This window comes from Drosophila mojavensis, unplaced genomic scaffold, assembly GCF_018153725.1.
Source record: "Drosophila mojavensis isolate 15081-1352.22 unplaced genomic scaffold, ASM1815372v1 contig_74, whole genome shotgun sequence".
Taxonomy (NCBI): domain Eukaryota; kingdom Metazoa; phylum Arthropoda; class Insecta; order Diptera; family Drosophilidae; genus Drosophila; species Drosophila mojavensis.
In genome coordinates, this window is record NW_025318899.1 from 25,115,360 (window position 1) to 25,142,052 (window position 26,693).

Here is a 26,693-nt window from a genome sequence, read left to right on the forward strand (position 1 = left end):
TTTGGATGTTATCCCCATAGTTAATTTCCAATCGAATGGCATCAAAATCCAAAATCGGTGATTATGACTTTAGTTATGTTTGCCACGCACTGCCGGCAGAGGTCCTACTCTGCGTCGTGTCAAATATATGGACAATGTCGTTCATAAACACGATTATTCCTCCTACACACAATTACAAAAAATTATTTTAAAACAAAGCTGAATTGAATTTGTTCAAAAATTTATTTCATACTTCGTAATTCCTCCATTCGCCATAAATACCAACCGATTAGACATTAATTTCAAGTTCAGCACCTATTATAGGCTGTAGCCCTTTGGGTTCTCCGTAAAGATTGTGCTTCCAGACGGCTGATTAACAAAATTTGAATATGGCACTGGGGCCACATCAAAGATGAGTGTTTTATTTAGAGCACCAGTGCTACGAGTTAAAATAAGAAGCTTTCCGTTTAGGCTCTTATCAATAGTGTTAAGATCACTAATTTTCTGTTGGTTATCCATCACGTAAATGTTGTAGCTGACGCCGTAGAGTCCAAAAAGCACATTCAGCTCACTTCGCAATTTGTCCAACGTGATGTACTCTTTGCTGATACTATCCTGAAGTAAAATGGATCCCTTGCTACTGTTCACGAATCGGGGTTGCAGCTCGCCATCTAGCGCCACGTTTAGCCACGCGAGCTTTGGCAGTTGCAGCTCCTCAGTGGAGCAAATTGTCAAGTTAAGTTGCACGCCTTTGAGGTCGCAAGCCTCACTGATAATTTGCCTCTTTGATTCGATCTTCTTCTGATCAAATGGAAGGAACTCCGACTTGACTGCCCCCTTTATCATGGACGAATAGTTGACCAGAACCTTTTCCAGTTGCGACTTCGTTTCAAGAGTTTCCTTTTTGCTATCATTACTCTTCAGATCATAAAATATGATCACTGGGTCGGTTGGTATGAGCTGAGCCTTTTTCTTTAGCTTTTGCACACGATTAATAGCCTCGCGAGCTAAGCCTTCCTCGAGCAGTTCCGCATTTGGCGTCATGTCCAATAGAACCAAGACTTCATTATCGCTATGGGCTTCAAAATTTCCAGCAACCTTATCGGAGGTGCAGTAAATAATGCGCACTTCCTCCAGCTCAATGCGTTGGTCCAGCACACTGAAGTATCCTTGGGCCACCTGCTTTTGAATCTCCTCGTCTTTGAGCGCTTTTATGGCTGCCATAACTGCCTTAAAGTTCCCCTTCAAGCGTTGTCCAAGCGTCTACAAAAAGTGTATAAAAGAATAGTGAAATAAGAATTGTGATCCAATATCATCAGCATTAGAGGCCTACCTTATGATCGGGCTCGGCACGTAGTGTCACTCCGTACTTTTCCTTATCCGAACTTAGCGTTAGTTTGCGGACATTCAGTTCGCTAAGTATAAAATCTTTCAAGCTCTCAATCTCCTTCAGGGTCTGTTCATCTTTATGAATAACAATAATTTCCGAAATGGGATATTTGACGGGCAGTGTGCGACGGTCGCGCATAACACGACCCAGCTCAACAACCGACTGCATCAGTGCCACGGATCGCTCAATGTCGCTGCGGATAAACTTGCGCTGGCTAACAGGCATCATTTGATAGTGCACAGAGTCAGAATGCTCCAAGCTACCTGCGGGCTGGAACAGCACCAGGCGTTGGAAAATATACTCGGTTAAGTACGGGGTGAAGGGTGCCATCATCTTAACCATTGTGTACAAGACGTCGTACAGAGTATCTAAAGATTGTATGCACTGCTCCGCACTCAGTTCGCCCTTAATGCGACGGCGATTCAATCTCACGTACCTAGGGGAAAATGAAATTTTTATTTTTGAGCTACAAAGACATGAGTGTCACTTACCAGTTAGTCAGTTGATCAATGAATTTAGTTAGTCTCGGCACGACCGTATAAAGGCGATACATTTTCATCTCAGTCGCGAAGAACTCCAACAGGGACTCTTTAAACGACAGGATCCACACGTCAATGACAGAGGCGTTTTCCATGTTTTGCAAATGTCTCGATCGCTCATAGGTATACTGGGCCTTACCGCCCAACTCCTCTTTCTCGTAGCGCACAATATTTTGCAGGAGAAAGCGATAAGCATTATACCAGGGGAGGAACACGTCCTTAATTATATCGCGCACACCTTCCTCCTTGAAACGCAAGCTTTCTGCGCGCACCACCGGCGAGTTGATAAGATACAAGCGAAGCGCATCAGCTCCATACTTATGAACAACGTCCATGGGATCCGGATAGTTCTTCTTGCGCTTGGACATTTTCTGCCCATCTGCAGCCAGCACCAATCCACTCGCAATTAGGTTCTTGAATGGGGCCTTGTTAAACAATGCCGTTGAGATCACCAGGAGCGTATAGAACCAGCCGCGTGTCTGGTCGATACCCTCAGCAATGAAGTCAGCTGGAAAATTGTTCATGAAATCTTTTTCATTCTCGAAGGGGAAATGCTGCTGCGCAAATGGCATCGACCCAGACTCGAACCAACAGTCGAACACGGGCGCAATTCGACGCAACGGAGGATTTCCGGGAATAGCCGACGGGATTTCAATGTCGTCAATAGTCTCACGATGCAGATCATCTACTTGAACGCCGGATAGTTCAGCCAACTGCTTAATGCTGCCTACGACAACTGTTTCATCGCCATTTGGAGAGCGCCAGATGGGTATAGGAGTGCCCCAATAGCGGTTACGAGAAATCTATAAATATATTTTGAAACGTTAGAGTAGTGAAAACTTATCCAATATAAGAAGACATCTACTTACTGCCCAGTCTCTAGCATCCTTCAGCCAATTTCCAAATCGCTTCTCCTTAACAAAGTCCGGAACCCAGTAAGTCTGGGAGCTACTGGCTAATAAGTTCTTGGACATATGCTCGACGCGCACAAACCATGAAGGCACCGCCTTGTATATCAACGGGGTGTCCGAGCGCCAGCAGAAGGGATAGCTATGCTTGACCTGGCCACTGGAAACCAAATTTCCGCTCGCCTTTAGCTTAGCTATAATGTGCTTATCCGCATCCTTAACGAACTGGCCAGCAAAGTCGGTGACCTCTGAAGTAAACCGACCGGAGTCGTCGACAGGGCAAATCACCTCGCTTGACTTTGTGATAATGCCAGCGGCTAAGCAGACGCGGTAATCGTCCTCGCCAAAGTAGGGCGCATTGTGCACAATACCAGTACCAGAGTCCTCCGTAACATACTCATCCACCAGCATGCGGTGAGCGTTCACCTTGGCGCCCCGTTCGGCAAAGTAGGGGAAAACCGGCTTGTAATAAAGGCCTTTAAGCGTTTGCCCTGCAAACTTCTCCTTCACTTCGTATTCTGCTTCACTCTTAAATACATAAGACAATCGTGACTCGGCCAGAATAAACAAGCGATCGCTCTTTACATCGCGCACCTAGATGAGGGAACCAAAATATAGTGATTAAAAGTTAATAACTATTTTGAAAATGTAAAGCTCTAGGAAACAAATGGAATACCTATTTACGTGGTTTCACCAATATTATAGAATCTAGCGAAATTTCAAATTATTTACCTTGACATAAGTCATCGTAGGATGAACACAGCAGGCAAAGTTGGAAGGAAGTGTCCAAGGTGTTGTGGTCCACACCAAGAAGTAGGTGTTGGGAAGTGACTTGGCCTCGAGTGCAACAACCACACAGGGATCAACCACCTCTTTGTAGTTCTGGTTCGCCTCGAAATTGGACAACGAGGTGGTGCACGCCGTGGAATAGGGCATCACCTTTACACCCTGATACACCAGACCCTTGTCGAAGAGCTGCTTGAAAATCCACCATATGGACTCCATGTACCATGGGTATAGTGTCTTGTAATCATTTTTAAAATCAATCCATCGGCCTACACGCGTCACAATGGTCTCCCACTCGTCCGCATAGCGCATGACAATCTTCCGGCACTCGGCGTTGTACGCCTTGATGCCCATCTTTGCCACGTCCTCTGGACCCTTAATGTTAAGAAGCTTGTCGATTTCGAACTCCACGGGCAATCCGTGGCAATCCCAGCCAAAGCGCCGATCCACATGGTAGCCTTGTTGATACGCATATCGTGTGACAATGTCCTTAATGGTTCCCGCAAGGATATGTCCATAGTGAGGCAGGCCAGTTGCGAAGGGTGGCCCGTCGTAAAAGGTGTATCTAGCAATTATTTCAATATTACGGAGTTGGATGATGCAACCAATTGCAGTTCTTACTTGGGCTTTCCTTTGGACAGCTGACTACACCTTTCAAAAATTTTGTCGGCTCGCCATTGCTTCAGCACATTTTCTTCCTCAGCCGGAAAGTTAATGGTTTCAGGAACACGACAAACGTCATCGCGTTTCAGTTTCTTCGTATTGCTCATTTCTGTAAGCTGTGATAGTGAATTGCACTTTTTAGCTCTAACTAAGGTATTTGAATAATTTACCTTTTATAATAAGAGTTGAAAATGCGGAACTGATGTGATGGCAACAACATGTGCTTATCGAATGCACCGCTCTCAATTCTCGTTCTGAACTATCGAAATTCGATAAAACGAAAATTACAGTAGTGGCAGTACCGCGAAATATACAATATTCATAACAATTTTTTAAATTTTATTATAAATTAATAAATAATAATACACTTTCATATTAAATATTACATTGTATCACCTTTATATGTATGTATATTATATTCTTTGTTTAGTGATTTAGTTACTTTTATTTAGTATTTTCTGAGTATTCTGGCCATTAAAATTTGTTTAGTGGTTGCATCAGTTTAGATACAAATATAATACCAAAAAATTAAAGTATTGCAACATTCTAAAATTAAATACAAGTACAAAATAATATAACAATAAAATGTTACAAACAATTTCTTATTAATCTTATATTTATATTTCAGTATATTATTAAACAGGAATAACATTTAGTATTTGACGATGCAGTATATTTTGTTAGTCCAAGACTTGGGCACATTGTATAAAATGTGTACATTTAGCGTAGCCGTCTATAATATTATAAGTAAAGGCCAGTAAACAGAATTATTAGCGCTGTTTAAGTTTTGATATTCATAAATATTCGAATCTGAAGTTGATGTATTGGATGCTATTCAATACTTGCCATAAGCGGTACATGCAAATATAGTTTCCGTTCGAGAGACACTCGCAATCAAAAACAATGGCACGCCCTATTTTTCCCAATCAGCAAAAAATTGCTGAAAAGCTGATAATTCTAAACGATCGTGGTCTCGGAATTCTTACACGCATTTACAACATTAAAAAAGCATGTGGGGACACGAAATCAAAGCCAGGCTTCTTGTCCGAAAAGTCGCTGGAGTCGTCAATCAAATTTATTGTGAAGCGCTTTCCCAACATCGACGTCAAAGGCTTGAATGCAATAGTGAACATCAAGGCTGAGATAATCAAATCTCTCTCGCTCTATTACCACACGTTTGTCGACCTGCTGGACTTTAAGGACAACGTTTGTGAGCTGTTGACAACTATGGACGCTTGCCAGATCCACCTGGACATCACACTGAACTTCGAGCTGACCAAGAACTATTTGGACTTGGTAGTTACCTACGTTTCCCTAATGATTGTGCTCTCCCGTGTCGAGGACCGGAAGGCAGTGCTGGGACTTTACAATGCGGCGTTTGAGTTACAGAACAATCAGGCGGATACCGGTTTTCCTCGTCTGGGGCAGATGATCCTTGACTACGAGGTGCCGGTAAAGAAGCTGGCCGAAGAGTTCATTCCTCACCAGCGCCTGCTCACTAATGCATTGCGCTCCCTGACCTCTATCTATGCCCTACGAAATCTGCCCGCGGACAAGTGGCGCGAGATGCAGAAGCTCAGCCTGGTGGGCAATCCGGCCATTCTACTGAAGGCAGTGCGTACGGACACAATGTCGTGTGAGTACATTTCGCTGGAGGCTATGGATCGCTGGATCATATTCGGGCTACTGCTAAACCACCAAATGCTGGCCCAATATCCGGAGGTAAACAAAATATGGATATCGGCTCTAGAAAGCAGCTGGGTGGTAGCTCTCTTTCGGGATGAGGTGCTGCAGATTCACCAGTACATTCAGGCCACATTCGATGGAATCAAAGGCTACAGCAAGCGAATCAGCGAGGTTAAGGAGGCCTACAACACGGCCGTTCAGAAGGCATCATTGATGCATCGAGAGAGGCGCAAGTTTCTGCGGACCGCGCTGAAGGAACTGGCACTTATTATGACCGACCAGCCGGGTCTTTTGGGGCCTAAGGCAATATTCATATTTATTGGACTTTGCTTGGCGCGCGACGAGATCCTTTGGCTGCTGCGCCACAACGACAATCCGCCGTTGATAAAGAACAAAGGTAAGTTGCTGCCTTCAGTTGTCCATCGCTTATTTAACTTTGAGCTGTACTTGCAGGCAAGAGTAATGAAGACCTGGTAGATCGACAGCTTCCAGAACTATTGTTCCACATGGAGGAGCTGCGCGCGCTGGTGCGCAAATATAGCCAGGTGATGCAGCGGTACTATGTGCAATACTTGTCCGGGTTTGACGCCACGGATCTGAACATCCGCATGCAAAGCCTGCAGATGTGCCCAGAGGACGAGAGCATTATTCTCAGCTCGCTGTACAATACTGCCGCTAGCCTGACTGTCAAGCAAGTGGAGGACAACGAGCTTTTCTACTTCAGACCCTTCCGGTTGGACTGGTTCCGCCTGCAAACATACATGAGCGTCGGCAAGGCATCGTTGCGCATCACGGATCACATGGAGCTGGCACGCCTGCTCGATTCGATGGTGTTTCACACGCGTGTTGTAGACAATCTGGATGAGATACTTGTGGAGACTTCGGATCTAAGCATTTTCTGCTTTTATAACAAAATGTTTGACGATCAGTTTCACATGTGCCTGGAATTCCCGGCCCAGAATCGCTACATAATCGCGTTTCCTCTGATCTGCAGCCATTTTCAGAATTGCACTCATGAAATGTGTCCAGAGGAGCGACACCACATACGTGAGCGTTCGTTGAGTGTAGTCAACATTTTCTTGGAGGAAATGGCCAAAGAGGCCAAAAACATTATAACGACAATTTGCGACGAGCAGTGCACAATGGCAGATGCTCTGCTGCCCAAGCATTGTGCCAAGATCTTGTCCGTTCAATCGGCACGCAAGAAGAAGGACAAGTCGAAATCCAAGCACTTTGACGATATACGGAAGCCAGGCGACGAGTCGTACCGCAAGACACGTGAAGATCTGACCACAATGGATAAATTGCACATGGCCTTAACTGAGCTATGCTTCGCCATTAACTATTGTCCCACTGTGAACGTTTGGGAATTTGCGTTTGCTCCGCGCGAGTATCTCTGCCAGAATCTGGAGCATCGATTTTCGCGCGACCTGGTCGGCATGGTGATGTTCAACCAAGAGACCATGGAAATAGCCAAGCCATCGGAGCTGCTCGCCAGTGTACGTGCGTACATGAACGTGCTGCAGACCGTGGAGAACTACGTGCACATTGATATCACGCGTGTGTTCAACAACTGCCTGTTGCAACAGACGCAGGCTCTGGACTCGCACGGAGAGAAAACGATTGCAGCGTTGTACAACACCTGGTATAGCGAGGTGCTGCTGCGCCGGGTCTCTGCCGGCAATATTGTCTTCTCTATAAATCAGAAAGCGTTTGTGCCTATTTCGCCAGAGGGCTGGGTACCGTTCAATCCGCAGGAGTTTTCCGATCTAAACGAACTGCGCGCCCTGGCCGAGCTAGTTGGTCCTTATGGAATCAAGACTTTAAACGAGACGCTCATGTGGCACATCGCCAACCAGGTGCAGGAGCTGAAGTCGCTGGTGGGCACCAACAAGGAGGTGCTCATCACCCTGCGCACCAGTTTCGACAAGCCGGAGGTCATGAAGGAACAGTTCAAGCGGCTGCAGGACGTTGATCGAGTACTGCAGCGCATGACCATAATTGGAGTTATTATCTGTTTCCGTAACCTTGTGCATGAGGCATTGGTGGATGTGCTGGACAAACGAATCCCATTCCTGCTTAGCTCGGTGAAAGACTTCCAAGAGCACTTGCCAGGTGGAGATCAGATACGCGTCGCATCCGAAATGGCCTCGGCGGCGGGTCTGATATGCAAGGTGGACCCCACATTGGCCACAACATTGAAATCAAAGAAGCCAGAGTTTGACGAGGGCGAGCACCTGACCGCCTGCTTACTGATGGTATTTGTGGCCGTGTCCATACCAAAGCTGGCTCGCAATGAACACTCCTTCTACAGAGCCACCATCGATGGGCATTCGAATAATACTCACTGCATGGCAGCTGCTATCAATAACATCTTCGGAGCCCTGTTCACGATCTGTGGACAGAACGACATGGAAGATCGTATGAAGGAGTTCTTGGCATTAGCCAGCTCGTCCCTCCTGCGCTTGGGTCAAGAGTCCGACAAGGAGGCTACCCGCAATCGAGAGTCCATCTACTTGCTGCTGGATGAGATAGTGAAGCAGTCACCATTCCTCACCATGGACCTTCTAGAGTCCTGTTTCCCGTACGTTCTTATCCGCAATGCCTATCATGGTGTCTACAAGCAAGAGCAAATAATGGGCCTGGGCCTATAGAGGTCATAGAGCAAAGTGGATTAAAAGTCTCGCATTCTTATCCGAGTATTAAGCTATATAGTTTTTGATAATCGATCATTGTGCATTATGCTTACGAATAATGAGTACATATTATTCTATTGTTAGACCTTAATAATTATATATAATATATATTGATAACGCCCCTACTAAACCCTGTCTGCGTATAAGGCAAAAGTATTCAGCATTTTGATACATTCTTTGTATAAATAAAGTGCATATGCAAACCAAATCATAAGATCTGTGTACTTCATTCGGCTCGGAATGCGGAACCCGTTTCCATAGAATACGACGTTAGTCTGTTATTATTATTGTTCTTTATTACCCATGTGTATATTAGATGTGTATTGTTTATTTATTATTTCGTTAACGTGTCGATCGAAAAATCTTCCACAATATTATATTATTTGGTCACGTTTAATGTTTCATTCTTAGGCTTGTGTAGAAATACTTGTTGTAGGTAAGTAATAAAATATGTTTAGTTCTCGTCCAAGTACAATGCAAAGTGTTTTAGTTTAAATTTCATTAGAGAATTATCAATTCCAATACAAGCGTTTCACTTGTGATTTACGTTGAGACCATATTGATTCTGTGGAGTTACACGCTCTGATTTATACCGTTGTGCACTTAGTTTGACTTAGTTTGTGATTATCTCTGTTCAAAGCACGCAGCTGTCATAGGTTTGTTTGTACAAATAAAACGATAACTTACATCTCTCTCTATAGAAGAGCAAGCATTGATCATGCATAAATGAAAATCTCCACTCTGGGATCCTAACAATGTGAAACCAATTCGGAAATGAAATAGACACAATTTTATTCTGCTGAAGTTCTACAATGTTTGGTTAGCTATACCACAATCACTACTTGCTGCTAGAAAGCGGGCTGTATTTGTTTCTTTAGACTTGATCGTAATCGTAACAATGTTAGTATCTATATTTGAATATGTCATTAATTATACAAACACACACGTACGTACATATATGCCATACTGTTATCAAACTCTCCCCTCAATATTTGACTAACTTATTATATCTCTAGTTTCAGTATTCTCAGTTTCTCGAAAAGATTATTAAATTTTCATTTTTAATTTTTGTTTCTTTTTTTTTTTTTTTTTTTTTTTGTGTTTGTTTAAGTTGCAATCAGTCATTCAGTTTAGGCATCTGTTGACTTAACACTTGTCGCCTCTGTCTTTTTTAAATAACAAAAAACAAATACATAAATAATAATAATATTCGAAATTAAACAAATAAGAAATCAAAACAAATTACTTCGTTTTGCTATTCCTGCCTCACTTTGATAATAAATAAAACTGCAATGACTTGCTAAACGTTTTTCTTTTAAAGCTCTCGAGTACAAAATTGTGTTAATTTAAAAAAGTTTCGAAAACCCTTTGCCCTACGTTCCGAAATTGTATCTTTTGTGTTTTGCCTTCACGCTTAAACGCTAATTTAGCATATATATCTATTTATATAATTCGTAATATTAATTCCACTATGACAATCTTGTTCGCATATAAAATCCTACAAATATGAGTTCGAGATTAAAATATGTTCTGTCTGCTGTTCAGTGATGCTTGATCCCAGATCCTTGCCCCTGCTGCTTGCTGCTTGCTGCTCGCCCCTATATTCTGCTAGACGAACTCCTCCTGCTCCAACCAAGGGTGTTGCAGGCACTCCGCCGCTGATGCCCGTATAACTGGATTGTATTCGAGCATAGGCAGCAGGAAGTCAGAGAACTTCTTGGCCTCTACGGGATCCCAGTCATACTTCTCCACGAGCACATTCAGCAGACTCCAGGGCTTCAGCTTGGTAATGTTCCGCAGGCTGCCTGCGGATGGAGTAACCCCTTACGGTGTAAGTGGTCGAACTAGAATAAATACGCTCACTTACCATAGCTCGTGAAGTACTTGAGCCCGTGTTTTCCACGCAGGATCACCGACTGCGGTATCGATCCCAGCAGCTCCACAATGTGCGCCAGATGATCCTCGTCCCGGCTGTAGGACTCACCCGCATGCGGATCGAAGAGGTAATCGCCAGTAGCCAGCTCGAAGGCCAGGCACGCGGTGCTCCAGATATCAGCGGTGTAATTGTACGGCGCACCCAGCAGCACCTCGATCGAACGGTACTGGCGCGTCTGAATGTCCTCGGTGAAATGGTGGTACTTCAGAGGACACAAAGCGAGGGAGATAGATATTAGATATCGGGGAGATAGATATTAGAAAACAGTTGGGATGGGGCTAATAGGTGTACTCACGTCATAGCAGGCATTGCCCAGATCGGCGATCTTCACCCTCACATTGCTGTTGTTGATTAGCGACTGTATCGTGTGCGTATAGGATTGGCTCTGGGTCTGGCTCTGGTTCTGCGAAGGAATGGCATTGGCATTGACATTTAATTTAGCTGTTGTTGATGTGGTTGTGGTTGTGGTTGCGGTTGCTTTGATGGAGGTCGCTTGGCCAACTGTGCTTGTGGCTGTGGCTGTTGTTGTTGTTGTAATTATTGTTGTTGTTGCTGTTGTCGATTTGCTATCACAACTGCCAATGTTGCTATTATGATACGGATCTGTGATAGTTGCTGTTGTTGTTGCTGTTGCTGTTGCAGCAGTTGCTGTTGGTACGAGATGCGTGAAGGAGTACGTGCACGTGCTGTTGTTGGTGTCGGTGTTGGTGTTGGTGTCGGTGTTGGTGGAGGTGTTGCTGGTGGTTCTGGAAGCTAAAGGTGGTGCATTGGTAGGGTCTGATGTGGCTGTGGTTCTTGGTGCTGTGGAGCTGGAAGTTGGAAGCGTGTGGATATTGGAGCTGTTGTTGCTGTCTGTTGCCATAGGTGTGTTGTTGCTGTTGTTCTGTTGTGCCGTGGTCGTGCACGTGCTTTGAGTATTGGAGTTAACAGTGGTGTAGGTGGAGCAGGAGTTGTTGGTATTCGAGTTGCTGACTGTGGAGGCATTAGGCAGCTGCTTTGCATACGTGATTATTTATATATTATTTGTTGGTTCACACACAAAGAAAGAAAAGAAGAAGAAAACACACGATTTTTTTTTTTTCTTTTTTTTTGGTGCAATGCAAATTAATATTCAGATCTTAACAACTGGAATTGCGCAATGGCATAGACCAACTGATAAGTTCTGTCAAAAATTCTAGGGATATCTTAGGTGTGAGCTTAAGTTCAGTACTCAATGTCACATATTGAAAAAAATAATGTTAGCTTTGAAAAATATTATAATAATAAGAATTACGTATGTACCAGTTGTTATTGCGGATTCTTTTACCTGATATTGAATACTGAATAAAGCTTAGCGGTAACATCAATTTCACATCATAAAGTAATTAGGCTCAAAGCAAAGTATATCTATGTATATCAAGGCTGCAATGCCAATAACAAAATAGTCAGTAGATTCGTTAAGAATTGGAGCTTAGAGAGCATCCTAAGAGCCCTTTAAAAGATTAGTACATCATATCCAATGCAAATTAAAGAGAAGCCACATTTTTAGTCTTCTTCAAGTATAGGAAACAGCTTCTCAGAATATGAATGCAACAATATTCTATTCAATCTTTTTACTTTACTACAAACTGTCAATTAATGTGATATTATCTTATTTACAATTTTCAACATCATATTTCATGCACTCTAAGGAAAGTTCTTCTCAAATATTGACAAGCCATTCAGTTCAGCTTTTCCATTGACTAGCTTAGTTATTTGCCTGGCTTTGCAGAATTGATATATTATTACATATGTGGGCATAAAAGACATTTTATAATATTGCTCTAAGTGGTTAAAGGGTTACGCATAATAACATCGAAAGCTTAAGCCAGCTGCAAGTGTCGGGTGAAATAACATGTATATAGATTTAAGCATTTCATATGTAGTAAATAATATAATTAGGCACATATATGTACACATTAGTGGATTTGCAATTGGCATAGTCATGAGTGTCTACAGTGGCGTGTAACGGGAAATATGAATCTGAAGCAACTGAAGATAGGGAAACGTTTATAAGCAGAAATCAAAAGGAGCAGCCATATTTGGGTTCAAGCAACGACATTCGGTTGATGGCTACATTGAACATCGGAAATGATAACGTCCTAGACTTTAAAACTCTAGTGAAGTCAATGAAAATCGTTGATGCTGGATTAGTAACGCACGCACTTCGAACTAGGCAGAGGTCTTTCGTAATGGGTCTAACCCAGCCCAGGTTCGAGCAGACAGAGAAGCATCAAACACAATTACTGAGTAAACGAACGAACGAACGAACGAACGAGCGAGCGAGTGAGCGAGTCAACTTCCGGGAAACTTGGGAGGAACTATTTATGCACTTTACCTTATCTGAGTGAACGGTAACGATATTTTTGGTAAGACTAACGTCTTGGTCGGTAGGCGTGTCGCTGGCAATGGTGCTATTGTCACCGAGGGTATCGGTGTCTGTGTCCTCATCGTGGTCAATAGAAGACTAACGAAATGAAAAATGTTCGAAAGGAAATCAATATGGCAAGGAAACCAAGTCAAATCAAATCGAATAACAATGAATTGCCGTGGGTGTTTCACATTAATGCATACATACATACATACGTTTACGTACATACATACATACATACAGTGATACAGTGGTAAACATAGTTAGATATTTTGTTCATTTTCATGATGGTTTGGCTTGAGTGCAAAATGTCTTCGACGCTGATGAGCTGGAAACAGTGCTTGGGTTGGCCGAAGGGCCGAAGGACCCGCGGGGCCGTGGGTTACACTCACCTTGGCAGTGATTTTCTTCTCAGCACGATAACGATTGCTTAAATTCGTAGTGCCTCCGATTGTGGGGCTATCGACGCCGCACACGCTGACCAGGCCACCGCCGTTGCACTCGCTGTCGCCCAGGAGGCTTGAGTACTTGGATGCCAGCGAGGATGTGGTGTTGGAGTTGAGCGTCGACGAGGTGGTGGTGTCGTCCTTGTCCAGCGAGGACATGACCACGGCGGCCAGCGGCGTCGATGAAGTTGAGTTGTTCGCCGTGCTGTTGCTCGTGGTCGTGGAGCCATTAGGCTCGATCAGCGGCCACTTGGCCCTCGTCTTCGTCTGCTTCTCGATTGAGCTGACTGCAAGGGAAACAAGAGGAAGACTGAGTGGACTCTAGACTCTTTGGGCACTGGGCCTGGCCAAGCTTACTATACGAATCTGGAAAGTCGACGCCTTTCACGCGGAGGCTGTTGATTTCGTCATCGATCTGCTGATTCATGGCCGCCGCATTGTCAATCACAAGTAAAATGTTCTCGGGCTTAATGTCTGTGTGAATAATGCTGCACTTGCTGTGCAAGTAGTCCAGTCCCTCCAGCACCTGCTTGATGATGTTGCGCACCTGTGCGATGGCCAGTCCCTGGTAGTTGTTCTTCACGATCAGCTTGTACAAGCTGCAGCCCAGCGCCTCGAACACCAGGCAGGTGTGCACGCCATTCACGCCACGCACCGTGAAGTGATTCAGGAGTCGGACGATCCTCTCTCTCTTCACATCGAGCGGGTCTGCATCGCGGATGGCCTCCAGCAGTCTGATCTCGTCCGCTGCAGTCTCTATGTAATGGGGAGCACTCTTGACCACCTTAAGAGCCACATACTTCTCGTCTCTGTTGGCGATGGAAGATACATAATACCACAACGTGTCGACTGTCAAAAACTCGGCTTTACTCACTTTAGATCTCTGCATAGCCACACAGTGGAGAAGTGTCCCCAGCCCAGCTTGCGCACAACCCGAAACCGATTGTCGAATATGTCGCCAATGACGACCGGATGGTAGCCACCACGGCAGTACTGCGAGGCATCCTCCTGCTCCTCGTCGGAGCCGTAGAGACTGCTATCCGGCGAGTCTGGGTAAATTTCATCAGTTGTGCTCAGCGTGCCGCGAGGCTCCGATCTGAAAGTGGAGCAGAGTATGGGGGAGATCAATAACCAATAGGCCCATTGTGTTAGGATTATTTGGAAGTGACTAAGCAACTATGAGAGTAAATGGTCTAGGATTATTGGTATGTGATTAAGCAAGTATAAAAATATATTATGTACATAGAAAATAGTACATCTATTTTTAGATCTCGAGTGAGTTTAGTCTATAAAAATTCCCAAGTCAGGTGGCTCATTACACTTGAGTGCTTGGCTTGAAAGAGATGAGATTTCCTATCAGATAAGGGAAACGGTTAAGTATGAGCACACGCACATGAGTGCAACCAAATCTTCATCCTCCGGCTCCACTTTCGTGGATGGAGCGGCCATCGACTGCTCATCCGCAGTGCTAGTAGGTAGCTGAAGCGTCAAGGGCGTCTCCCTGAGCACCAGGGCATTCTCTAGTATTTGATCCCTCGGGGACAGCGGCTCGAAATAGAGGCCTGACTTCCTATTGCTCTTCGGTCGTTGCGATTGGTGGCGTAGTGCAATAAGTATTGGTCCGGCGGAGACGCATTTGCGCTTCTTGGTAAAACGCTTGCGTCGCTTCTTCTCCTCCACTTCCAGCATCGCCTCAGTGGCTGCCTCCTGTGCGGCTCGCTTCTCCTGCTCGGAGACAAAGTTGAAGTCGCAGCTCAGCTCCTTGGCGATTAGGGGCGTGGTAGCTGGCGGTGCGGAGGCCAAGCTCTCAGTGCTGCTCGGCGGCAGCAGGTGCATGAGATAGAGGAAGAGAAGCAGCAGGCACACCTTCAATCCATAAACGAATATTTCGTCCTGCGCAAGAGTTCCGATAATTTGGCCGAGATATTGGCGTAACGTGCTGGCAAAGATCGCCAGCAGATAGGAATACTCCGCGTAGTGCTGCTTGATCAGGGCACCACTCAGCTGCCAGTCCAGCCACGCCCAGCCACTCGTCGTCGTCACATTGGCCTCCCTCGGGCAAACGGGCCCCGGTCCTGGGGCGTACATCCACCAGTTATCCATTACGCGTTCGGTTTCGAGTTTGTTTGACTTTTCGATTTTTGCGCTCTTGCCTACATTGCTTTGCCCTCCCAACAGAGGCGCTATTATAGGGGGCGTTCCCCAAGGGATGCAGTGGAGGCTAGCGACCTTGACTTTCCTATGCGTTGGCGGCCAGCTTCGGTGCTAGCATTGTTTTTGCACGCTCGCGAACCGTTCACACTCTTCTTCGCTTTCAAAGACAGCTTACATAACGCGCGCGCTGAGGATGCGAGCGAAGGTAAATAAATAAATCGCAGAACGCAGAAAATTTCAAAATATGAAAAGCATGTGTATCTTTTTGACTCGACAACCGCACGGCTCGCTACCATCTGCGAGAATGCTGAACCGTCGCTCTTTCCGTACGTTTCCCCAAGCGAAATGAGCGAGCCAAACTCAAAGAATCCAATCGAAATTTGCTGTCGCTTTTATCACGGCAAAATACAAAATACGTCGGCCATCCGTGTGCATGTGTGGAAACTGTGCAGCCAAAGAGACCCACAGCAACAACACAAATACATATATATATACATTTATATATAATTATATACATTCTACAATGTTCCTCATCAGCTCGTCGGCTTGGCCAAGGCAGCGGCAAGTGCCTGTCATGGAATGCGAATAGCTCAAGCAGCGAGCAGCGAGAATCGAGCAGCTTCATCATTATTATGGTCATCATTATTGCCACTGTAAGAGAGATTTGTTAGGCACTGTGCCAAATTAGAGCAATCGCTAGCCGATGTTTGCTTTTCAGTTATACATGTAAATGATTTTTGACTGGAATTTCCAACTCTGTTGGAGCCACAGCACATGCACTTCACGCACACAAGTGACTAAGCTCGTCTGGGAGTATTGATTTATCCCCCATTTCAGTCGTACTTGCTCAGGCGGCCCCTCTCTACGCCCCGGCCAGCGCCTGGAGGTCCCACTGCCAAAACACTTGTTCCTCGCATGACTCACCCTAATGCACAAAGAGAGGCACGCACCTTAGATCTTTTGCTTTACTTCGCTTTGCTTTGCTTTGCTTTTCTTTGTTGCCGTTCGTCGTTCGCTCACCAAACTAAACTACAAATTCTCCGTGGCGGCTGATTCTTCAGTATATTATTATTTATAGATGCGACAGACACACACATATATATATCTATATATATTTATATATGTGTGTGTGTGGAAACAATAAAGCACTATGTGCATTTCCACATGCATGAAGACGTCATCGTTTTTTCAAGTGCAGCATACATACATATGTAGGTATGTATGTGCATGTGTATGTGTGAGTGGGTGTGTGTGCGCGAGGTGAAAGCAAATTGAAAACGTAAACAAGCCAAAACAGAATTTGGATTGGTGAGTACGTGAGCTTATCTGAGAATACGTCAGTGCGTAGGCGTAACAAAAGTTCTCTGGGAAGCAAGAGCACCGCAAAAAGTGATCCAATCGATTTGATATCGTCAGACTGCACATTGTTCAAATGCTAAAAATTGCGTAAATGGTGATTACAATATCACTGTGAGTTTGTCATTCGATTTTATGATGGAACTACTTGAAATTTTGGATATTCTTTTTCTTCCAAATTTCTTATTATTATATAAATTTATGTATCATCCGGAATCATCCAGATTAATAAAAATATATATACTCTATATCGATAGATATTTATATAAATATATATAACTGCTATTGCATATACAATTTATATTAATATATGTCTTATATATTTTTAGACCAACGAAAACCATACTTTTAAGATTGATAACTTTTCATTTGCTATGAAGACAACATTTAAATCTAAGCTCATAGGAGTGATTCCAAGCAATCCAAGAATATCGCAATCTAATTGCAAGCCCCGTTGTGTTCATTTGCTTAACGGTGCTGCTTGTTTATAGCATTGTCGGCCCACTGTTCACGCAGGGTGGGAACTGAGGCATGTAGCTGACCTGCCAACACAGAAATTGAGAGGTGCTCGTTGTCGCGATGGATTTAATTGTGCCCCACGCTAGGCTGTGTAAAATGGGTGCGATAAAAGAGCCTACAGCTAAGTAGAGGCGAGCGATGACTACTCACAGGCTGACGAAAGGTCCTCGGAGGGCCGGCATGTCGCGCCGCCGGTTGAGGGGCGGTGAGAGTGATAGAGAGAGGAAGTCCTGCTGGGCCTTGTCCTCGTCAACGATGCTTGTCGGGGTGCTGTAGATGCGCGTTGTTGGCAAATAGCCAATCTGCTGAAGAAAGTCGTCCCGATAGGAGAGCTTCGTGGTCGACTGCGAAGACGTCAGCGTGCCCAGCGACAGCGGCTGATGCGCGGCTCCCGTGCCATGGTGGTGCAAGTGCAAATGATGGGCGGACGTCACAGGCGCAGCCATATTCACATGGTGATGCGCCGTCGGATGGAACTGTGGGTAGGGTATGGGCACGGGCGTGGGCGCAGCTGTTGGTGCATTGGCGCCGCCAAAGCCCAGGCCGTGGGCGTGGGACAAGAAGGGCGGAGCGATGATTTTGTCATCGAAGCTGCGCCTGAAACTAAAGCCCTTCAGCGAGTTGCTGTAGTTGCGATGCGAGAGCGGCGAGCTGCCCAAGTCAATGCTGGCAGCTGGGCCCAGCAGCTTCATGGTGCTCAGATAGTTCGCGGAGCCGCTGCCCGCCGGGCTCAGCGTTTGCGTCTGGGTCTGCGCCTTGCCGCTTGCCGTTGCCGTGCCGCTGCCCAGCATGCTGAGGGCCGGCGAGGTGCGCAGCTGAGGACTGCCGCCGGCCGTGTTCCCGCCGGCCGCCGTGGTGCTGCAGACGGAATTGCCTGCCGAGAGGGGCGGCGAAATGGCACTTAGTGTCGAGATGCCGCTGTCACTGCTGCATATGCCAGCCGGCAGCGTGTGGGTGAGGTTGTGCGCGTGGCCCAGCGAAGTATGGGTGGGCGAAATGAGGTGATGCTGATGTTGGTGCTGGTGCTGGCTCTGGTTGTGGTTCTGGCTCTGGTGCTTGTAGCTGCCGCCTGTGCTGGCACCGCTTCCTCCGCCGTTGATGCCACCGCCGCTCACGAGGCCGGCCATACCGCTACTAGGCAGAACGGGAGCCAGCTTGGCAAGGTGCCCGCAGCTAGGCAATGCGCCTGCAATATGAACGAAGCTCCCGAAGAGAGAGAGAGAAAGAGAGAGAGAGAGAAAGCGAGGGAGTCCTCTTTCAGGTCTTCGTCGTCGCCCACTCCTTTTTCTGTGGTTGCACTTCTTGATTTGCTGTTGCTGCTGTTTCTGGAAGGTCGTCGCCTTGGTTAGCAGCTACATGGCGCCGATATCCTAGCCGCCGTCCACATCCTGATTGTCCTTTGTTGCTCGATGTTGATTTCCCTGTCTCTATTCCAGCTCTTGTTCTTGTTGCTGTTGCCGGGGCACTTATGCTCCCAATGCAGCCAGAGAGTTTCCAACCTCATTCGCACTCGCAGTCGAAGCCATCGCCTCCCCGATTACTTTGCTTTGTGTAGCATACTTCTGTGCGTAGGAAAATCAATGAGGGCCTTCCCAGTCTAAAGTGTTTTAATGCATTTTAATACCCGTTTTTCGGTTTTCGTTTTTCGCTTTTCGTCACTCGCTTTGCTTTATAACCCAAATTGCGCATGAAAAATTAACACATACACGAACGTAAACTACACACATACATGCACACGCACACACACACAGTCACAAACGCGGTTAATTTTTCCTCCACTTCAGTATTGAATTTGGTTTCCGTTTTATTATTCCTTCGTTTTACCGTTCAATCCGATTCGCGTGCAAATTAATTTAAATTTTGCTCCCCAATTACGGTTTCACATAACATTTTTAGGTGCCCAATTTTGGCCCAGCAGCAGGGAGAAATAATATGTATTTCTGGATTACACCTTCGACTGTCCAGTTGCAACTTCGCAGTGCGCGGCACACGAACTCTTCGACCGTCTATCGGATTCTGACCTGTACAAACTCTGCAGCGAAGTTGCGCCGAGCCGTCTCTGCTTACTGCCCAGCCTCAGCCCGTTCTCTTTCTCTCGCACTCGCCGTTACTGGCACAGCGCATGTGCCGGCTTTACCGTTACTGCAAAAGCATTTAGACAAAGCACCAAAACAAAACAAACCAGAAGAGAACGAGAGCAGCTTAGCGGAGTAAAAAGCTCTCTCTCTCTCCACAGAGTCAGCTGTCAAAAGCTCAGCGACAGCACCAACAACAACATGGACGATGCCGTATTTGTTTACTAACGCACTGTAATATCACAAATTTCATTCAAGCTTTCGCCTGGATTTTTTGGCATGGTATTCCAGGTGGTCGCACCCTACGATCCCCGATTCTATTCTCAGCAGAAATTCTTTGAATAATAAGAACACCGAGTTTTTATAGTTTATATAGTTATTTTATTGATTTCGGTTTCATTTTGTATCAGGCAAATTTCAATTTATAAACAATCGATAATTGTAATTTAAATTTTTGGAAATGTTTTTTGTTTTGTTTACTCGCAAATACACACACAAAACTTTTAAATGGGACTATCATAAATTTAATTGTATATAATATATATAGATATATTTATATATATACTTTTATTGAATTGTATGTGTGTATACATGTGCTAATAGTTTTTAATTGATACAGATGATATACATTTAGGATATTATAAAACTTTTTGACTAATTGCAAAACATATATTGTTGAAATATTGAAAACAAAAACTAAAGAATTTTAAATAATTTAAATACATAAATAATACAATTTGTAGATACATTTAACTTCCAATGTTTTGTGGGCGTACATTTATTGTAAGTAATGTGGATACGAATACGATAAGAATTTTGAAGGATGCTTTGGAATTATATAATTATGTTCATTTAAATTAGTTAGCGATTTCATTTTGCTCTGAAGTTGAAGTTTAAACGTTATTTTTTAATTGAGTGCAATGCTAGACTGTTTAACTTGACTTATTTATATACATTTGCAGCTGATCGAACGGGTCAATGGCTCTGCTTGGACACGACCTTCATATAAACGTATACCCAAGCTCAATTGACCCACCATTCAGCTCGAGCACAGAACATTTTATTGGATTCTTTACAAATATTCATATATTTTAACAATTTGGTGTAAACTAATTTTTAAAATTGGAGACCAAGTGGCAACAACAAATAGTATTCTTAGCTAACAGGCGAATTTCTAAAGGGCACTCACACACACAAATGCAAAGTAAATCTAATATATGGTATATGTGGCGGACACATATATAGACATAAAAGCAAAGCGAACTCTTTAGACTCAATCCGATGATAAATAGATCAAAAGTTCACAAATTTGGGTACACACATATATATAAGCATAGATGTTAAGTAGTTGAACTTCTTCCTCAATATTACTAAGGTTCAATTAAAGGACTACATATATATTTATATATATAATGCATAATTGAATATGCAGCTCAATTCACTTTATGAATGTATAGTTCCGAGTAATTGCAACAAGAACAAAATTTGAAATAATTCCTATCGGATTGATTAAAATGTGCACTTTACAATTCATATTATAAATTAGAATTAACTTCTATAGCTTATGATAAATATATAAGTATTTATGTAAATATATATATATATTCATATATATATATTTTTTCGGATTTATTGAACATACCAAATTTTTAACAATTAAAAGGAATAAAAAATGTATGGCTGTTCAAAACGCTCTCATGAATCGGGTTCTCTCGCATCACGCATGAACCTAATATTTTTGCTTAACCATATCTAGAGGCAAAGAAAGAGAAAGAGAGAAAAACAAAGTTTGATGAAGTAAAAGACAAAAGAAAATAAGAATATAATCAGTATGCTTATACTAAAACCAATTACCAAACAAACTTAAAGTGCAAGTTGGCAGTGTGATGATCAGTTATTGAGCAGCTCTTGGCCAGATGATTGTACAATAAAGATAAATAAATAGTTTCATTCAGAATCAAATAAAATACAATTTGGTGTATTTACAGTATGATGTAGTTCAACATTGAACTTGCATTTAAGCAACAAGCAAATCAGAGACTCGAGCGTCTCTCAAGGGCATCCAAAGGGTAAGATGCATACACGAGTATAGCTCCTGGGCAGTGTTTGAGCAATGCCCGACGATAGTTTTTGTTCTGTTTAATGGACGATTTCTGATTTTCCTTATAATGAGTGGTGAATGAATTTATAAAACGAAAAGTGGCCAGAGAAATGGAAATGTAGCAAAATCTTGAAGGGAGATCATTGGCATACATACATAACATATACATAATACATTTATTTATAGGTTTAAGTATATACAGACACACGTATGCCTACTCTCCTCTGGTGGTGAAAATGAGTGTCGAAAAATATACGTCAGGTCCTATAGCTGTGCTATATGTGTTATGCTATAAGAATGCATGCTTGTGTGTGTGTATATGAGAGCTTATATGGTTATTAAATTGGGTATTAATTGTTTATAATCGTTTGAATATTACATATTTATTAAATATTGTGTGTATTACTCGGCTCCCAAAAACAGTGTTGGAGGCTGCACAAGAAGTTATTAAGAGTGACTTCTAGCTGACTCTATCCTTATATATATATATATATATATATATCTATTCACATAGAATCTATATATATATATATAAATATATGTATAATCATGGAAAAGGTTACTGGTGTTTACAATATTTGGGACTTCGTATTTCAAGTATTTATGCAGAATTAACAACAAGTTCGATGGTCAAAGACGCTTTATTAAAGTCAAGATTGTTATTGTACCGCTGCTAGAATGCCTTGAATGTATATTTTCAAATTCAGGCGAAGAACAACATTCTCGCTTCCTTAACTGACCCAACTTGTTTATATACCTGGTGTGTATGTGGTCTGTTCTGTAGAGTTCAGTGATGTATTCTCGTTTGCAGCCACGGGAGCTCCGGTGAAGGGGTTGACGCCAACTCCAGCGCTGGTTGGCGGCGGCATGGCAAAGACGGGTTGCCCACCTGCCTGCTCCCTGGGCTGAGTTGTAACAGGTGCGCCTCCAGCACCCAGGTTGACATCGTCGAGATCAACGTCCTCCTGTATGGGCAAAGATCAGAAATAAGTTCCGGTAAGATGCTGTTCACTTAAATAGGTCAAAGGGCATGTAGAGCTGTACACTTTATCTGCATTGTTTAGTCAATGAGTTTTCTAGTTAGTATAGGAAGCATTATGCCATTTACAAACAACTATTTTACAATGCTTTTCTCAGCCTTCGCAAACTAAAATTGCGCAAACAGAACCAAAAATAAAAATAAACAGAAAGTAGATCTACATATTACATTTTACATATTACGTGATTACGAGATTACATAGTACAACTTCTAGTAGATGAGAATTAGTTTATGAGATAGTTCATTTACCCAGAGGAGGACCAAGCCAAATCATCTCTTGTTTCAACTGAATAGGGACTCGATTTAAATTGTATAGAACTTCTAAATTTTGGTTGTTACGATGCTCGTGTTAGTTTGGTACGTGTGGATAGTTACATCGTGGATATATATATCTATGCCTTACATCATGCGCAACTCATGCCGGAGTCGTTTTCTATTTCTATACTTACAAGACGTGGCTGCTGTCCCAAGTGCGATGGCAGATCGCTGGCCTCTCGATTGCCATCAGAGCGCTGGGTTGTTTATATATGGCAAAACATATCACATACATATGCACGAATCGAACGAAACGGTTCGGATCAAGTCGGACATATATAGTAGATGTGCATATATATTTGCGATATAAATTTAGTATGAACCGCGCGCAGGCGCAATTGTGTGTGAGGTTGTAGGTGGGTATGATGAGTCGATCGAAAGGTGGTTTTGAGAAAAAATAAACAAAATTAGAAATTTAAATTTGTTGTATTCCTTATTGCCTTCACATACATGCAATTATACACATAAGTAGTACGTACAAAAGAAAATCGAATTCAAACATATACATATACATACATCTTTATATGATGTATATGTATAGACAAGAAAACAAGCGCAATCAATCTCATTATGTAGACAAAGGGGAAGACTTTAGAAGAAAAAAGAAAGAGGCGAATATCGTTTGTCAGCTCGAAAATAATAAAATAGCGAATTCCCTCCTTTGCCTTTAAACAAAAAATTGTGTTGGTTTAACTTTCATTTATCATTGAGTTGAAATTCGAGTGCTTATTTATGTATTAGTAGAACCTTCAAAGCATTTGATGATTTTCGTGGAATCCGCATTCAAAGCAAAACAAATAATAAACAGGAATGGGGAGACAAATGTTGAAAATGATGATGGAAACATTTGTGGGGGTGTTGTAAGTGGTGTCGTATATACCTTCGCCTTTTGCGGAGAACTTAAGCTACATACTTACTTACCTCAACATAAACAAAATATGAGATAGTTATTAGAGTACAAATGAAGTTCAAATTCAAAATGATAAAAAGCTCGTTAAATGCACCAATTCAAGCAAATCATAGCAAAACTTCATTAGCGAAATACTGGTTAAATTGTAGGAGTTCTAGTTTCGTTTTTGTAAAGCAAGAAAACTACTTTTGACTAAACAATCGCCTCACAAAAATCATCAAAACGTGTCCAGTGTTGTATTAGAATACATTTCAGTGGGCGCTTCGGGAAAAGTGTTGTGTCGCAAATATATATACATAAACAAGCTCTGTGTATGTGTGGGTGTGTGCGAATTGTTTCAAATGTATTGCGATAGCATTCACTGGGTGTTGTGTGGTGTTCATATTGAAATCGATTGTTTTTCTTGTTTTTTTGTTGACTTTCTTTTTGTTTATTATAATTTTTGGAATGGTTAGTATGTGGGCAGGGGCGCAATCAATAACCTATAACCAAATCAAACATCAAACATCACTCACATTCAAATGTGAATACTGGTCGTGCGACTCGTTCACCGGTGGTTTAAACTTGCCGCAGCAGAAGTTGCAGCAACAGCAGCAGCAGCAACAACAACAGCATCCTGTCAGCAGTGTGCAGCAAATGACCAAGGCCTGCAAAAACAGAAAGAGAGACAGGGACGTGAGACGGGATCTATGGAATCCTTTTGAATTACACTCGACTCACCTTCACAGCCGGAGATGTGACCACGAAGTAGGCATTCACATTCTCCTCGCCAAACTGCTCGGCAATGTACAGGCCCAGAGAGCCATAGTTGTCATAAATATTCCGTTTCGTCTGATCACTCAGTATCGAGTGCGCCCGATTGACCTCCTTGAACTGTTTGTGAAGAGCAAAGACACATTAATGTAATTCTCATTCTTTTCACATTTCCATTTTTCACTTCACCTTATCGGCAGCATCAGCGTTGTCTGGATTTTTATCTGGATGGTATTTGAGTGCAAGTTTTCTATAAGTCTTCTTTATATCATCAGCTGTTGCTGTTTTAGGAAGTCCCAAGATTTCATACAGCGAATCGCCCGATGTGCTGAAAGAAGCAAGTTGCCATTATATTACATGTTAGCTTTAACGTCAACAAACTACTACAAATATATACGAATACTTGTGTAAATACTCCCACAAATTGATTATTAGAAAGCGAGTTTGTTTATAGCTGCACCAAGCAGAACACAGCCCGGTCAGCAGAGTACCTGTTATAGTTATTTGTTTTTTGTTTGTTTTCAATCCCCAGAAGGCAAATAACTAACTAATCTATCTCGCAGTCTGCCTGCAACTCTGAACTCGTAAGTGGCCTGCGACGGCGATGACTAAGCGCTGGGCATTCCAACAGCAACAGTTAAGGGCAGTGCAGCACGCGATTGCTATATATATTCACGCTCCCTCACTGGGTGTTGGCATCACAAATTGTGTAATATATACTTATATTATACACATATACAGTTGCCATTGAGTAGGACAGTCGGAAGCGTAAGCAGCTGTGCAGTAAATCCAGCCAAACCGCGGCATACGCACATATCCAATTCATGATTTGTGCCATCACTTTTGGCAAGGCTTAGCTGAATTACTTAGCTGCCTTTGGCCTTGTTGTAGCATAACTGCAAATCTACGTGCTGATTAGGAAAACGAGGTGAAATAATTGTGATGCTTAGAGGACAGAATCGCTCAAAGCAAAAGAGGGGTGGAAACGCAAGCCTAGCCAAGCCAAGGCCAAGGACGTACGGTACCAAAACAAAAAATTATGCTTACCAGAACAGAGCTTCCTCTCTGTAGAAAAGCTACCCGCCTTAGCATTACTCATCGCCTATTATAATCAGTGCACTTGCTTGTGTCTAAGTGTGTTTCAAGAAAATGAGCACAAACGGACAAATAATTGGTAGCCCTCAAACACTTTAAAGTGTTATGGATAACACACATAAATGCCAACCTCTGTGTGTGTCAGAGAGTAATAGATTTGGTCAAAATATCAGAGTGCGAGAGAGACAGAGAGACAGAGAGAGAGAGAGAGAGAGAGAGAGAGAGAGGTGAAGCACTTGTTGTTATCAAAATTCATTAGCTTCAAAAGCTTGTGTAACTTTATTCGCGGCTAATACATGGCGCACATGAACTTATTCATTGAATTCCATTAGTATCTCACGAGCGGATCATTTGTGTTGTTGGGAACAACTTGGCACACACACATGCACACATTCACACGCATATATACAATACACACAGGCACACAGCTCTGCAGCTGCAATCTCTTTCGCAATTAAGGATTTGGCTCTTGTTTACCTCAAAATGAATGAAAAAGAATGCAACTTAATTCAGCCGTTACAGCAGCTGCGGCCTACAGCTACTGCTGCCACTGCTGCTGCCGTTGTTGTTGCTGGCGTGCGGAAAATCAATTGAAAGTCGACTGAGCTGCCGCTGCGCATCTGCCGTCTGCAGACTTGAGTGTGTATGTATGGGTGCGCAGAAAAAAATGGTAATGTGAAGAAAAGCCTTTGTAAAATTGTACTTACGACAGTTTTCTTTTATCCATGCCGCCGCTCATTTTGCTGTTATTATTGGCGCGTCTCTCTTTGATAATATGTCACACCAAAGTTAACAATTAATAATTAACACTAGCTTTTTGCACGCACTCACACAGTCGGGAAACAACTCATTTGTTATATTTGTCACGAAAATTGTAAATGACTACGGCTACTACGGCTATCGTTATCGATTCTAACTAGTGATGTGTACGTGCTTGTTAGCGATGCACGACGTGAGC

At 43.2% G+C, this 26,693-nt stretch overlaps 4 protein-coding genes across 11 annotated transcripts; 1 reads left to right on the forward strand and 3 right to left on the reverse strand.

Annotated features, from left to right (window-relative positions):
- Window positions 1-203: 203 nt before the first annotated feature.
- Window positions 204-4,537, reverse strand: LOC6583553 (isoleucine--tRNA ligase, cytoplasmic). 2 transcript variants are annotated; one of them, XM_015162903.3, is made up of 7 exons: window positions 4,436-4,537; window positions 4,224-4,381; window positions 3,549-4,167; window positions 2,778-3,410; window positions 1,861-2,711; window positions 1,313-1,805; window positions 204-1,242 (listed from the first exon to the last, which is right to left on the reverse strand). In XM_015162903.3, the coding sequence occupies exons 2-7, from the start codon at window positions 4,370-4,372 to the stop codon at window positions 298-300; spliced, it is 3,690 nt and encodes a 1,229-aa protein (XP_015018389.1). In that variant the 5' UTR covers window positions 4,373-4,381; window positions 4,436-4,537; the 3' UTR covers window positions 204-297. The 2 variants fall into 2 exon arrangements, with proteins under 2 accessions (XP_015018389.1, XP_032586903.1); XM_032731012.2 differs by having other exon boundaries at window positions 4,224-4,374; window positions 4,436-4,527.
- Window positions 4,538-4,951: 414 nt separating this feature from the next.
- LOC6583554 (membrane-associated protein Hem) lies at window positions 4,952-8,861 on the forward strand. Its single transcript, XM_002009184.4, has 2 exons — window positions 4,952-6,348; window positions 6,405-8,861. The coding sequence occupies exons 1-2, from the start codon at window positions 5,169-5,171 to the stop codon at window positions 8,603-8,605; spliced, it is 3,381 nt and encodes a 1,126-aa protein (XP_002009220.1). The 5' UTR covers window positions 4,952-5,168; the 3' UTR covers window positions 8,606-8,861.
- A 561-nt stretch (window positions 8,862-9,422) lies between these two features.
- On the reverse strand, window positions 9,423-19,480 carry LOC6583555 (SRSF protein kinase 1). 6 transcript variants are annotated; one of them, XM_032731906.2, is made up of 9 exons: window positions 19,072-19,480; window positions 17,598-19,009; window positions 14,293-14,514; window positions 13,776-14,227; window positions 13,365-13,705; window positions 12,940-13,068; window positions 10,879-11,574; window positions 10,515-10,785; window positions 9,423-10,452 (listed from the first exon to the last, which is right to left on the reverse strand). In XM_032731906.2, exons 2-9 carry the CDS (start codon window positions 18,572-18,574, stop codon window positions 10,256-10,258), a joined length of 3,285 nt encoding a protein of 1,094 aa, XP_032587797.1. In that variant the 5' UTR covers window positions 18,575-19,009; window positions 19,072-19,480; the 3' UTR covers window positions 9,423-10,255. The 6 variants fall into 6 exon arrangements, with proteins under 6 accessions (XP_032587797.1, XP_032587800.1, XP_032587799.1 ...); XM_032731909.2 differs by having other exon boundaries at window positions 10,879-10,986; window positions 17,598-19,480; XM_032731908.2 differs by lacking the exons at window positions 17,598-19,009; window positions 19,072-19,480 and adding an exon at window positions 14,812-15,873.
- Window positions 19,481-21,130: 1,650 nt separating this feature from the next.
- LOC6583557 (dnaJ homolog subfamily C member 5 homolog) lies at window positions 21,131-26,650 on the reverse strand. 2 transcript variants are annotated; one of them, XM_002009187.4, is made up of 7 exons: window positions 26,443-26,650; window positions 24,830-24,968; window positions 24,608-24,760; window positions 24,403-24,534; window positions 23,112-23,174; window positions 22,381-22,588; window positions 21,131-21,274 (listed from the first exon to the last, which is right to left on the reverse strand). In XM_002009187.4, the coding sequence occupies exons 1-7, from the start codon at window positions 26,472-26,474 to the stop codon at window positions 21,252-21,254; spliced, it is 750 nt and encodes a 249-aa protein (XP_002009223.1). In that variant the 5' UTR covers window positions 26,475-26,650; the 3' UTR covers window positions 21,131-21,251. The 2 variants fall into 2 exon arrangements, with proteins under 2 accessions (XP_002009223.1, XP_015018394.1); XM_015162908.3 differs by lacking the exon at window positions 23,112-23,174.
- Window positions 26,651-26,693: the final 43 nt, after the last annotated feature.